This window comes from Electrophorus electricus, chromosome 26 (assembly GCF_013358815.1).
Source record: "Electrophorus electricus isolate fEleEle1 chromosome 26, fEleEle1.pri, whole genome shotgun sequence".
Taxonomy (NCBI): Eukaryota; Metazoa; Chordata; class Actinopteri; order Gymnotiformes; family Gymnotidae; genus Electrophorus; species Electrophorus electricus.
Window position 1 is genome coordinate 4,496,468 of NC_049560.1, and position 15,148 is coordinate 4,511,615.

General features: G+C 40.2%; 1 protein-coding gene across 2 annotated transcripts; it reads left to right on the forward strand.

Moving 5' to 3' along the window:
- Positions 1-13,291: 13,291 nt before the first annotated feature.
- On the forward strand, positions 13,292-15,049 carry LOC118240838 (leucine-rich repeat flightless-interacting protein 1-like). 2 transcript variants are annotated; one of them, XM_035523394.1, is made up of 4 exons: positions 13,292-13,317; positions 13,590-13,760; positions 14,385-14,464; positions 14,726-15,049. In XM_035523394.1, exons 1-3 carry the CDS (start codon positions 13,312-13,314, stop codon positions 14,460-14,462), a joined length of 255 nt encoding a protein of 84 aa, XP_035379287.1. In that variant the 5' UTR covers positions 13,292-13,311; the 3' UTR covers positions 14,463-14,464; positions 14,726-15,049. The 2 variants fall into 2 exon arrangements, with proteins under 2 accessions (XP_035379287.1, XP_035379288.1); XM_035523395.1 differs by having other exon boundaries at positions 14,385-15,049.
- Positions 15,050-15,148: the final 99 nt, after the last annotated feature.

Genomic DNA, 15,148 nt, shown 5'->3' on the forward strand with positions numbered 1-15,148 from the left:
AAGCTGGGGACAAGGTGGCTGACAAAGGAGGCAGCATCTTTACCAAAGCATGTTTATTTTGGTGATTTTGGTACAGGATGAAGGACGTGCAATGGTGGGTATTACCAGGATGTCATTAGTACACGGAGTAATTCAAGCCTTGATGCTGGTGCGTGTACTTAATTTGGTGTTTTGCCCCCACTAGAGGGTAAGAACGCTTCCCAGGGCCTCAGACCGTATATGCAACGTTTACCACCTTACAATACGAAAGTACAAAATGGACACCCAGAGCACCAAAGTCAAACAGAGGATGAATGTCTCACAAAATGGAAACATCCTTCTGCAAGCCACTCCCCAGAAATCCAAGTCAATGGCAAGGTATGTTTGAGAAGTCTTTACTTGATTGTACACTATGCATGTGTGCTTAACTGTACGTGTTATTCTAACCACTAAAAGCTAGCTAGCCAAGCTGTGTCACCGACTTTATAAATTCCCTATAATTCTGTAAGCTCTATATTGTTGGAGAGTAAGACTAGAGATAACTTTTAATTTAATTTCATGAATTCTTTCTTTTGTATCATGTCTTTGTTTGATTGTTCTTGAAACAGTTTTGTACTTAAACAGTTCTTCAGAAAGCAAAGCAGGAAGATATTGTAGACCTTCTTGTTGCCATCCAGCTGCTGGTCTATGTGTGTGCGTGTGTGTGTGTATATATATATATATAAAACATTATTTTTCATAATTAAACTGACCTTGTACATACTTTTATATTCTTATCTAACCTTTCAGAAACATTTTTGTTGTACTTGCCTTTACATTTTTATATGCGTTGTTTCTGCATAATTTGGTGGCTCATTGCCAGCTCGGAAATATTATAAAAACAGATGCTAAACCATTGATTTCAATAAAAGGCGTGTCTTTTCTGTGCACTACATTTTTACTTGTACTTAAATGATGATGAAAAACTGGATGACTATCTATGACAAATACTTTGGATTTGAATATTTTTAGAATAGTCTGGTATTAATCATTTTTAATATATTTTTTTCTAATATATAAATGTTCCATGACTTATGAAGCATCAGCTAATTTACATTACTCACAACTGAAGTGTTTTTATTTGTTACAGATAACATTGTCAGCTGTTGGGTACTGCCAGCCTTTCACCAAGTCAAGCAATTAGGTGGCTGCTAAGACTGAGTGACATTGTCACTGACCTATCCATGATGAGGAGGCGTGACTAGACTGGGGAGTTGGGAAGGTTTTTGCTGGAATGTTCTCGTGCATTTTCTGTCCATCTGTACTGTTCCAGGAGTAGAAAATCGTCTCGTCTTGTTCCATTTGATTGACACTTTAAGAAACACATCTAACCCTATATAAGTTGTCCCCTCAACAGTGCAGATTGGCAACGATGGAGCCGCTATGAGATGAAGATTTTGGCTCCGGTGTTCAATACCTGGAACCATCTTCACCTGACACTTGTAGGTCCCTGCATCTGACCTCTTGAGCCCCTCATTGATAACCGATGTATCTGCTTGACTTGGATCCGAAGAGTTAAAGTAAACTCTGTCCATCAAGGGAAATAGAAGTTAGAATATAATTTATCAGAGGTATAAAGAAGGATGGTAGGATCTTACTTATGAAGGTCAAATTTAAGTGTCCATTCTATCTCCAGAGGTCCGTGATCCATATCTTCCCAGGTAAAATGGCATCCAAGAATAACCCTGCTCCCAATTGCCTTATGAACAGTTGTGGGATCACTTGGAAAGATCTTCAGTGCTACTGTTGACAGCAGCATAAGGAGCACCACCATCAACAGTAGCAGCCCATGCCTGAGGAATCGGAAAAAGGCAAAAATCTAAACATTTTCAGCATCAGAACTCTGGTAATGTTTATGTGACAAATTGCAATAACTAGGGACTGCTACCACAGGTAGAGGAATTACAGTAGTACCCCAAAGTTTGCGGGGGTTACGTTCCTAGACCCCACCGAGAATTTTGAATATGTTCGTTGTCCGTCCAAAAATGCGAATTTTGGACGGACAACTAATAAAGGCCTAAAAGGACTTATCTTCATATGTTAAACCTTAAATATCTCCCCAAAACACTTCAAGTTCATTTAAAAATTGATGTTATAATTTACATCACCCTTTAAAATTGTACAGGTAAACGTAGATGATTCTTCTGGCCGATTCCATCCTAACGATGTATTTATTCCTAACGTTGGATACATTTTTAGCAGTTTCACGGAAACTTGATGAAACGGTATGTCTAATAGCCGCTCCATTCTTCTGGATGTAGCGTACCGTACTTTCACACACACGCAAAGCTAACACGCTACACGATACACTTGACACAACGAAATAGGTCGTGAGACGCGATAAACTGCGACTTTTAAGTGTGAGGTTCCAAGGAAAAAATACGTGAGCTTGTGAAGCCGCAGATTCAGAAGCGGGAATTTTCGGGGTATTACATCATGGGATATTACATAATTACATAATCTTTCTTTCTTTCTTTTTTAATCACCTTTAGTAGAGAAATTACGTATTTCTTTGGAAAAACTAAATATAAAAAATGCAATTCAAAAAATGTCTCACCCCCACAAGTGGAAGTGTTGAAATGAAGAAAGTAAACAGATTAAGATCAGGGTTAGAAATGATTTTTTTTTTTTTTCACATTTTCTGGTTACAGAATCTTTCTAAGGAGTTGTACCTAATTTACATATTTTATCTTGTACACTGAATCTTTTAATATCCTTGTAGATAAAATATTTTTTTCTGCACACTTTCAGAACCTTTACAGAATCTTTCTATGTCCTTAAAGAGAACTGACATATTTTTATTTCTATATTCTGTAACCCTAACCCTATATGGGTTATGCAGTTCTAGAGAATTTATATATTATTTTCTATATGCTGTCATAATGTTTACAGAATCTTTTTTCAAATTTCCTTCCTAAAATATGCATGTTTTCTATATTCTGTAACCCTAACCCTAGCATCCAATACACAGGGAGGATCCAGATGGCCTGATTGCCCCCACTGGAGATCTCTGGAGTTCAGGTAAAGAACAGACTTGTATTACAGACATTTAACAGTATCTTTCTAAGCAGTTCTAGAGAATTTACATATTTTTCTATTAACTGACAGAACTTTTACATAATCATTTTTCTTTTAGATACATATTTTTTCCTGTATCCTGTAGAAATAATCTGTGACACGGGAGCTCAGGTAATGACCAGAATTGCATTACACAAATTTTAAAGAAACTTTACTTCCTTATAGAGAAATGGTGATATGATTATTCTAACCCTAACCCTAATGTCTTAGAACCTTTTTTTCTTAAATTATCTCATTACAGAACAATTCAGTAAGCCTTTGAATATTGAAGAACTTTGACCTTTTACTTTTTGAACAACACAACAAATGTAGAACACAACAGAGGCAAACAGCAACAAAACCTTAACTACCCGTTCCTCACTGAAGAAAAAAACATAACAGAATATCTTCATTCATTTCTCTGTAAGACTAAAAATGAATTAATTATTGTTCTGTTGGATAATGAACATTTTCCCGTGTAAATATGACATTTTAATGTTTGAAGCATATACTTACTTTAGGATTGTTCTCATAAGTCCCACAAAATTATAAATGGTCATTCCTCTCTATTTGCACTCTTTGCAATTTATTTGCCCAAGATAAAGAGAGTAAAGTTAATATAAAGTCTTCAATTATTTAATTGAATCATTTAAATAAATTGTGTTGTGTTGCTTTATGTGTTCGTACCAAATCATGAGTGATGTGCTCATTCCATTTGTCCATGAAAGCAATCCTGATTGTTCTCCAAGTCATCATCATAATTCTTTTTACATCACTTGCATTTTATCTGTTAAGCAAATATCTATAAATTTATTTGTGTAGTGCATTTTTTAACATGCTTAATTTAGTTCCCAATTCAATTCTCAATCTGCTCTTTTCCAGGTCTCACTCCACCTGAATCAAAATAGCAGTTTCTTAAGTTCTCTTTAAGTAAGTGTGGATCTGGTATGATACCTGTAGGAAGGTAAGTAAGTATATTGGTGGTTTCAAGGAGTAGTTTTCATATTTATTTGCGTTATTTATTGTTGTCACAAAGGTGAGTTAACTGTACCTTTTTGGGCCCAGGGGGAATTTTCCATAAGGGTGAATACAGCTGTGAATTAAAAAAAAATTGTAGTTATGGATGAATATAATGTAATTGGGTTTTGTGGCATACCAGGTGCCTGGCAACCTTTGATGGAGATCAGCAAACCTCTCAAATCAGGCAAAATGAGGGAAAATATTGCTCTTCTATAGGTGCCCATAGTTTTGTGGTTACATACCTGAAAGACCAAATATAACAAAGAATTTTGATGCAAAGTCTCTAAAAGGTAGATATTTTGAGGACATTAGTTGAAAAGTATTAGGAAGTTATTTTTCATGCTTAGCTGTCTTGATGTCTTGACAGGTAATTTTGGGTGGTGCCCCGTAACACAGCCTGCAAAACCTGTCAAAAACCCAAACAGGAGAACCCGGATAGTAATTTTGAAACAACCTTCAAATCCTCAGGGGGGATGACCAGTGACATATCATTGCTGTGCAGAAGTGTTGCCTTAACTCTGGACTTGTATTACTGAATGTTTACAGAATCTTTCTATGGAACTGCAGGGAATTTACTTTTTTTTTCTATACATTGATAGAACTTGTACAGAATCTTTCTGTCCTTATAGAGAACATACATATTTTTAGTATAGACTGTAAGAAATTTCACATTTCCTCATAGAGAATACACATATGTTTTCTATACTGTGTAACCCTGAGCCTATTCTTTATATGAGGGGAAGCTCGAGGGACTTTTACAGACTTTTTCAACGTTCTTACAGAGAATATAAATAGTTTTCCTATACACTCATATAACACTCAAAGGTTTGGGAATTGAATTAGATGCTTCCCTTTGGAATTTTTTTGAGTCTTCCAAGCTGAGCACAAATTCCTGTATTTTCAGTTTTCAAAGAGCTAAATTAGCACGTGTGGCTTTAGGTAGTGAGCATACCCCATTTCTCCTTGTGCATGGTCTGCTGGTGAACTGCGATTTCTTCGTCCAGTGATTTGAGCTCCATGGACAATGTGGAAAGGACAAGTTTGGAGGCTGCTTGGTTGAGACGGACACCTCTACTGGTGTCGTATTCTCGTATGTGCCGAATTATAATTTTTGTGTGCTAAATATACAGTGCTTCTGAGTGGTTGCCGCTTTGTCCTCTTGCATCTGCAACCACAAACAGGACATACTAAGCTGCCAAATAATAACTGAAGGATTTACAACTTAAGTCTTTCCACGTTTCCTATGAAGGAGAGGTCTCTGCCAATTTCTTTTGTTTTGTTTCACATGAAGTTTAAAAAATGTAATGACATGACTTCTTGATTGAGCTACGTTTTCTATTTTTTTCCTTTCAGGTCGGCTCCCATCATATAAACTCTGGAACTTCATGAGCACGGTGCCTGCAAATATAAAAGAGCAATAATATAAGTGTTAGAAGTAAAATTAGACTGAATCTTGATTGTGTTCAATAGGTCAACCATACTGATTGCTGAATGTTTCTTTAACAAGATGCCCAAGTCATTCGACTTGAGGTGTACTTAAATATTTGATTTTTTCTTGTCTGGATCATGGATCTCTCTCACTAGTTTTTTTTCTTCTAGGTTTCTCTGAAGGTTGTTTGAAGTGGACAGATGTTTTCATCTCACTGGATGAGTCTGGTGAGAATGATGCACATCCTTCTTTACATAGTTTTTATCATTTAAGGGTTAGGCTTCTCCACAGGGGGCTTGGAGGGGGCAGATGTTTCTCCATCAGTGGAAAGGGTCTGGAGTGTAAGCACATAACTCTTCCTTGATTGACCGCTTGGCTCCATTTTCTGTCGCTACACATCTGGCACTATAAAAAAGATATGGTAGGTGCTGTAAAAGTTATGACCATATATAAAAAAAAAAAAGTAAATTCTCTACAGGACCTGAAAAATCTTTATACATTTTATGTAATCCATGTCTGCCCTCTGTTTTTCCCTGGTTCTGTTTGGCTGTTCATTTTTGGTTCTTTGTGTGCCCCCTCGCTCTTGTGCCAGTGTTTGTTTGGTTCTGACTGGTGTTTTTTTCTTTGTGGGTTTGGTATGTTTGTACTGTTTGTACTGGCTATTGTGTGCTATGGCTGCCACATTTCATTTGTCTGCTTTTTCTATTTGTTCTTCTGTTGATGAACAGCAGATCTTTCACTGGTGGCTGCTTTATATAAGTTGCTTGTGCCTCACTCTGCTAAGGCGGTTAGCTTCAGTGAAAATGTGGCAGTAATGAAGCAGTTCTGCCTTTTCTCCTCTCATTTGACCTTTCCAGCTCTAGCAGGAGACTCATTGTTCAAGGATGGACAGTGTTTAGATGCACATGAGGTTTAAGCTGAGTGCATTGTGATTTCCATTAATTGAGACAGTGATTCTAAGATATGGTTTCTACACTAATATAAAGAACAATGTAGTCAGTTTGGCATATTCAGCACGCCATGATTTGCACGTTAGTCTTTAGTAAGACGTAAGGCAGATATCTCCAAAAATATTGTGCTAGTTCCTTTTAGTCCTTTCATGAAAATAGTTTCTATTATTGTTAGAAATTGGGCAATGGCTGTCAGTGAGTTTTTGTCTTCTCTCCCAGAGGAGCCTCCCACTAGTGGGGAGTCAGGAATCGGTGAATGTAATGCTCCTCCATCGCCTCCCCTGCAAATGTCCACTGACACCAAGGAAATGAACGTTATCTCAGGTTGTGCTGACTCCTGGCACTAGCCGAGGACAGGGATACACCCCCCCACCCCCCCCACACCAAGGGCACCACCTCGTTTAGACGCTTCGGTGCATCCAACAAACCCGGCAACCTGTTCCTATAGGCGGCGGGGCAAGGCAGCTCAGGCCTGGTCAGGAAGGGTGAAGAGGCTGAGGCTGATCACACGAACAAGGTTGAGTTTGCCGTGCTGGACGAGCTGGAGTATTTCAGCGAGAACTTTCTGGAAGCGGAAGACAGGGAGACGAGCGAGTTCATGCCTGAGATGATTGTTCAACAGGAGCAGGTGAACAAGGAGGACCTCAGTTACTTTTATGAGGTGTGTGGGATGTTTCTGTTATTGTCTGCTGAGCAGTTAATTGGCACAAAATTGATTTTGATAGCACTGTAAAAATGCTTCAGTTCAATACTACACTGTAGTGTGATTTGCTGATGATGGCTCTTTGATGGCTTGTCACTAACATATGCAAACATCATTCAAAAACATTGCACAGTAATCCAACATTGCATGATTTCAGTGGGGGATTTGCTACTATGTCAGGGTCATTTAGTCCCAAATACATACCTTGAATCCATTTCCTGGTACAATCTATGATTAAATCTGTGCAAAAATAAAGGAGTTGACTTCCACGTTTAAGAATTATGGTGCTGCTTGAAATTTTATTGTGTAACTAATGAGATATTGGGGCCATTTCCCAGAGAGATTTTAAACCTAAGTCTAATTTCTAAAGGTGAGTTACTTTTGGCTCTGCAGTTTAGTCCAGGACTAGGTTTATTCTATGTGAGTGAAACTGACGCACAATGTGAATCCATTTATTAACTACTGAAAGTGATATTTTGATTGACATTTGTATCATCCAGTCATGTGGCATCACATGATCAGTAAATGGTCGTGTATGGTTTGGGTCTTTTGTGTAGGTCGTGGGCCTCTTCCTGACAGGTGGATCGTGACATTCCACAACTCGGGCATCCCAGTCCACCTCCCTCGGGAGATGAGGGAGGTTACCTGGTCTAGACCTTACTTCCTTGGAACTGAAAGCATCAGAGTATACAGAGTGTTTGGGTCATTCTCACAAAGACCTTCACTTCGCAGCTCTCTGTCACAAAAGCAGGAGCAGGAAAATGGCGACGCGGTAGCACGCCGCGGCCACTCCAGGTCCGATAATGGCGCTATTGTGCTACTATCTGTCGTCTATACTACTTTTTTCCAGCAACTTAAACCACACATACATAGAAACAACAAAGCTCCCTGTATACCACCGCCATAGCCTGCTACACTTAAGACACCATGCACAAACCTACCTGGACGACGGCGTGCTTCAGACGCTCTGTGAGCTCGGGTTGCTATGCGTACCAGGCCTGCAGACCACGGCGTCGCCTAAGTCCGGATACCGAAGGGGAGACACCGCAAGCGGTGTGCAAGGAAGCAGAAGCGGGGGAAGCGAGCTGGGGTCCGTGCTTGGCTAAAAGCTAATCCTAGTCAAACCTCACACAAATTAACTATGCACTCCTGTTGCAGTCTTGCACATTATCCTACTATCCTACTGTACTAAACCAGCACTGTACTCTGAACTGTTCTGGCTGCTACCAGTGACTGCTATGTTCAGTGCCATAACTTTCAGTTCAGGGTTTGTTTATTCGTATTTTTTCATTTTCTCCTGTATTTTTCTGTAAAGGAATTTGTAAACCTTCTATAGTGTGTCATTGAAATCCAGTGGCTGGACCAGAAGCAGCACAGGACTTTGGATCCTTGGCACTTGCTCTTCTGTTCCCTGCCCAGCACATTTGCAACAGGTGTTCGGTCATGCCAAAGGCTCAGTTCAGGTTCAGGTGTGCGAGGAGCTGGAATAGGGGAGAAATGTGCACTGTCCATCTAGGCTCTGGTGAGCATGCACTGTGATCTGAACAGGGCTGTTTCTGGCATATTCTGATCCAGCACTGACTGCATTAGCACAGCACCACGTTCGCTTAGTTAATACCCACTTATTTAACACTGATTTATTTAATACACAGTAAATCTGGCTTAAAACTGTAGTGCAGGACAGGAGATCTAGTATCAGATGCCTGAATTTATCTCTTGAAGCACATTAGCCACTAGATTCGCCTGTCTCAAGATTTGCATGTTTGTCACTGCGTTTCCCTTTTCTCTGCTCTAGGTCAGATGATGAGACAGATGTTCTCTCCATTCAGGCAGATCATGGAGATCAGTGTTTTCCCGGATAAAAGCTATTCCTTCGTGAGGCATTGTAACGTGGAGCGAATGTGAGGCGGACGCATACGCCGAGAACAGCGAGATTTATTAAGGGAAAATCAATAATCAGAGTCGTGAAAACGGTGCAGGGTCAGTGAGCCAACACGTAGAGTCCAGGAATACATCTTAAACAAACAAATAAAAGCACACGATGAGAAAAAGGGAGCAGGTTATAACAATGATACAAGTAACGATAAGAGCTGACACTAGATATAAAAAAAAAAAAAACAGGCAAAGAAAACAGTAGGCTGAATCGGAAACAGAGGCTAGGCTTTAGCCAATGACCAGCAAGCACACAGGCAACAAGCCAGCTTTTACTTACACAGGGTAATGAGGACTAATAATGCACAGGTGATGCAAATGAGGACTAATAATGCACAGCTGATGCAAATGAGGTGAAAACCAAAACAAGAACTACAGAAAATGAACCAATGAGACACGGAAACCATGACAATAGGATGCTAGGGAGTAGCCAATCATGACAGATGTGTTGTATCGAGAGACGTGTAAGATAAAGTTAGGACAGGTGCGCTGAAAGTAGCTTGCTACCTAACAGGTGTAACTTGCCATCATATGTACTGTAATTACCATTTCTATTGCAACATACTGTGATTACGATATGCCTGTTCCTATATTAAACTATGCTGGTGTCATTGTGATGTGGCTAAAGATTGATCAGAGATGTTTTGACCAAAACAGGTTTGACTCCCATGAGGTACCGGCTCATGCCATCATGTCTGTGAATAGCAAGTGTATCAATGGCTACATGGTAAAGTGCTACCGGGGCAAAGAAACCGCCAACATGAGCTCCATGCAGCAGATGCCCATACCTCAGATACTAACCATGGCCCCCTAAAGGCATAACCTCAGCACGCTACCCAACCCCCCAAAACACACAAACAAACAGGCACAAGCTCCATCGAATTTCTGAGCAAAACTCTCAGAAATAACCAATAACTACATGTCCTTTCTTTCAGCTTGTACAGTATTTCAGTTGTCAGTTCAGGTGTACAGTCCTAGCCAAAGGTTTTGAGACTGACACAAATTTTGGTTTTCACAAAGTCTGCTGTTTGTTTGTGTTTTTTTTAGATCCTTTTGTTAGATGTTTATATGGTATAGTGAAGTACAATTATAAGCATTTCCTAAGTTTTTATTTATTTTTACTTTTTATTGACAAATACATCCAGTTTAAGCAAAACCCTTTTTTTAAGACTTCTGCAATTTTTCTTGGCATGCTGGATATCAGCTTCTGGACAGAATCTTGACTGATGGCAAACCATTCTTGCCTAATCAGGGTTTGGAGTTGATCACAGGTTCTGTCCACCCTCTTTTTGAGGACTGACCACAGGTTCTCAATGGGACTGAGATCTGGGAAGTTTCCTGGTCATGGACCCAAAATTTCAATATTTTGTTCACCAAGCCACTTTGGTTATCACTTTTGCCACTTCTGACATGGTGCTTCGTCATGCTGGAAAAGGCATTGTTCATTACCAAATTGCTCCTGGACCGTTGGGAGGAGTTGCTCTTGGAGGATGTTTTGATACCATTCCTTATTCATGGCAGTGTTCTTAGCCAAACTTTTGAGCAAACACTCCCTTGGATGAGAAGCAACCCACACACATGAATGGTCTCAGGTACTGGCGCTTGCATGACTTTTTTGGACACCTTGAAGCCTTCTGTACTGCAATTACCCTCTCTCCTTGAAGTTCTTGATGAGTCGATAAATGGTTGAATTTAGGTGCTATCTTACAAGCAGCAATGTCCTTGCCTGTGAAGCCATTTTGATACAATATAATGTTGACTGCATATGTTTCCTTGGAGGTAACCATGGTTATTTAGGGTTTTCCTTCCATGCAAGCTGGAAGAGTAAAAGTTTAGTGCCATTTTACATTCTATTTTTAGTTTCTTGTTTTAAATTGCAAATGTGATCACTGTAACAAAGTACTAATTCCCCCCCCCGCCAATTTTGTCATTCTTAAGTGTATTCTTAAGCAACAATGTTATATTTACCACAATCTCCGGTGGCAAGCCATACATGGTTCCTCCTACTACTAATTCAGAAGCACTTTGCTTGCACAGCTGATGAAGGACATCTGTCCAAAACATCCTGTACCTCAGTACCTCGGAGAGTATTATAATTACTGGGGCTAATAGGAAAAGCTATTGCTGGCTTATATTTTCTGATAATATTGAGATTAAACAATGGCCTCACTCATTTACATTTATATTTCTAGAATTTAGCATATGTTCTTAGTTGTGTCCTCCAAATGTATCCCTAGCTGGCACAAACAGGAGTCCAAAATCGCCTTGAAACTATGACACTGGCTGAAGCTGTGGCTCAGATGTGCACGAGTGTAAAGGATTCTATCAGTGCAAAGAAGAATGAATTTATTGCACTTTTCACCCATTTAAATCAACAGACCATCTGCTTGCACTACCAATGAACACATTAGTGTTGGCAATGGCATTGGTAAAAGAAGGCCAGGAAAAACATCAATTACAAATGTCAAAGAAAAAGATAGAAACAATGTTAAAAAAAAAAAAAGATGTCATAATGATGTCCCATGTCATAATGTCACAAATGAAGGGCATCCCACGCACACTACCATTCCAGATCAGTCTGTGGAAAGACATTGAAGAGGATGGGTCTAACAATGAAACTTTTCAGGTGGTGTTGTGCTAGAGGCATTGAAGATGATTTTGAAGACTATTACAAAGACACAGAAGAGGTGGAATCCAGGAGAGACCTAATTAATGGACGAGCTGAAGGAGCTGAGGGTACTGAAGCAGAGGAGCCCGAGACACGAGCAGCAGGAGGAGCCAGAGCTCCTACAGCAGCACAGCCAGCTAGAGCAGCTCTGCTCACAGCAACATCGACAGGTCACACACACACACACACACACACACACACACACACTCAAAAGCTGAATATATCTGAGCTGGAGAAAATGGTTGGTGTCAGTACTCAGTATAGCTGAAGATATCTGAGCTGGAGAGGACCATGACATTCGTCATATATATATTAGTTAGATACATGAGTTTGTAGCACTCTATCTGGTAAAACTATGCACTCTGTATGTATACTATATACTCTGTATGTATACTATGCACTCTGTATGTATACTATATACTCTGTATGTATACTATGCACTCTGTATGTATACTATGCACTCTGTATGTATACTATATACTCTGTATGTATACTATATACTCTGTATGTATACTATGTACTCTGTGTGTAGTACCTGGTTTAACAGTATACACTCTGTATGTATTAAGTTGCAGTCAGCTCATAATCAAACTTACAAATGTATATATCATCCTACTTAGTGTGTCTGCAGATGTGAAGAAATTAAACAGTACACAGTAAACACAAACATAACCACATTAAACACAGTCATTACCACATTAAACCCAAACCATAAATATATCTTTCAAACTACATAAAATGCCTTTTGCTGTAGGCCATGTTTCCGCAGACACTCACATTTGATAAAAATGTTATTTATTACCTTGTCTGTGGTTTTGAAATCTCATCATCACCATACAAAATGTGTTTTTTTCTTATTGGCATTCTTCATTCTTTTAATACTCTTAGTTGGAGGACATCCAGAATGTGTGTGTATGTGTGTGTGTTAGAGAGAGTGAGGGAGTGAGATAGATAGATAGATAGATAGATAGATAGATAGATAGATAGATAGATAGATAGATAGATAGATAGATAGATAGATAGATAGATAGATAGATAGATAGATAGATAGATAGATAGATACTTGCCTTCAACTACAATGGTTTCCATATATATATATATATATATATATATATATATATATATATATATATATATATATATAGGTGGCGCTGTTGTTGATTGCCACTGTCAGCCTTGGCATGCTCACTGGGGGTTTGGACTTGAACAGTTGTAAAGCTCCTTTGTGACATCTGTTGTCAAGAGAGCTATATAAATCAATTTTGATTGATTGATATTCTACTGTTCTGTTCTATTCTATTCTATTCAGTTCTATTTCACTTATGTTCTAATTACAAATGTCTATAGTAGATGTTTAATTACTGCAGATCTCTACACTGACTGACTGTCTCTTAAATCGGGCTGCACCTTGTTAGGCGCCCAGGACGGCGTCCACACTGTCTGGTGCCACCCTCGCTTCCTGTGGGGAGGCTTGTTCCAGAGGGGCAGCTATGATGCCTCCATCTCAACAGACAGCGAGGCCTCCATACAGGAGATGAAGGTTATTTGTGTACATCATTTATTACTTACTTGATCACGTACTGCTTTTGCATATATGCATATGTCTGTGAATGCATCTGTATGTTTTGTTTTTTTTGCTGAGTCATGCTTTGAGTTCCTTTGGTTCGCCACTAATGCACATGTTCCCAGAAGTGTGTTTGTGTGTGCATGTATATGTGTGTGTGTGTGTGTGTGTGTGTGTGTGTGTGCACATGTTTGTACAAACACATAAAATTGACTAAGGCAAACACCCTTTGCTTGGTGATCTTCCAGGATTCACTGGCAGAGGCTAAGGAGATGTATCAGCTGGCTATGGTGTCCAATGCCCAGCTGGAAAATGAGAAGACCGTGTTGATGTACCAGGTGGACACGCTGCGGGAGACACTTCTGGAGCTGGAGGAGCAGCTGTCTGAGACACAGAGGGAGTGTGAGGAGAACACAAAGGTGAGCGAGAAGAAGAAGCCCAGGGTGTTGTGAGTTGGGCGTGGTTCTGTGGGAAACACAGAGTGGTCTAGACCAGGTTTTCTGTGGGTGGTCGTGGCTCTATGAGAAACACAGAGTGGTCTAGACCAGGTTTTCTGTGGGTGGTCGTGGCTCTATGAGAAACACAGAGTGGTCTAGACCAGGTTTTCTGTGGGTGGTCGTGGCTCTATGAGAAACACAGAGTGGTCTAGACCAGGTGCTCTGTGGGTGGTCGTGGCTCTATGAGAAACACAGAGGGTTCTAGACCAGGTTTTCTGTGGGTGGTCGTGGCTCTGTGAGAAAGACAGGGGTCTAGGCCAGGTGTTCTGGCGTGGGCATGCTGCTTTTAACACACCCATAAGAGGCTTGACTGTTAGCAAGTGAGCACGGTTAGAGAAAGCCAAGTGTAAATTGTTGTAAATCAATATTTTCATATACTGCTTGACCAAAATAATAATTAAATAACTAAAAGACACCACATTAAATTTCCTCACTGAGTATGAAATGGTGGTGTTCCTTTGGCCGAGGCCAACGGCCAGAGTTAAGACACTGTGAGAACTTTAACCCTCATGTTTGAAACTGTTCCACCCCATGTCTGTGTGCTAGGAGTATGAGCGAGAACACCACGCACATACTGTCCTTCAGTTACAGTTCAGTGAGCTGAAGAAGACGTTGAGATACTGAAGGTAAGGGTTTCCTGTTACCATTACGAACCGCAGGAACCACACTCAGCCACGCACTGCCACGCCTACTTGCAAACACCCCCCATCTGATTCACCAGAGTTCGAGCAAGCACCTGATCCTCATTCTCCTCATTACTGCCCCCTTTATAAGTTTCCCTACCCCACATTCACACTGTGAAATATTGCTACTCTATGGTGCATACCGAGTGCTCTAGAATTTTCTTTGTCTTCGTGGTTTCTGACTTCTGCCAGTTTTTTTTTTAGAGCTCCTCTCCCGCCTGACCCCTGGACACTCCTCACCCCCAGACTCTGCCCCGTGTTATCGACCTTTGAACAACCTGACCTTGAATACCTGCCTGACCCCCACTGATTTGTTTGGTTTCACTATTAAAACCTCTTGCATTTAGATCCTCTTCCTCATGTGTGTGTGTGTTCAATCGTTACCATTACCAAGCCCTGACCAGCCACTGTCTGGCCAGCTTGAGCTGGAGTTCTCTACGTCGTTTGGTTTAACTGTAAAGTTGCCGACCACTGATTCCGGGCATTTTAAAATGTCCTTCTGCTTAAAGAAATAAAGGCTTTTCTTTATCTTCCTCGAGCTTGAATAGGCCAGCACTGCCATCCAGTTCCACCTAACATATGAAATGTGACACTTGATGTCACCCACACCTGTGGAGGAACATACTG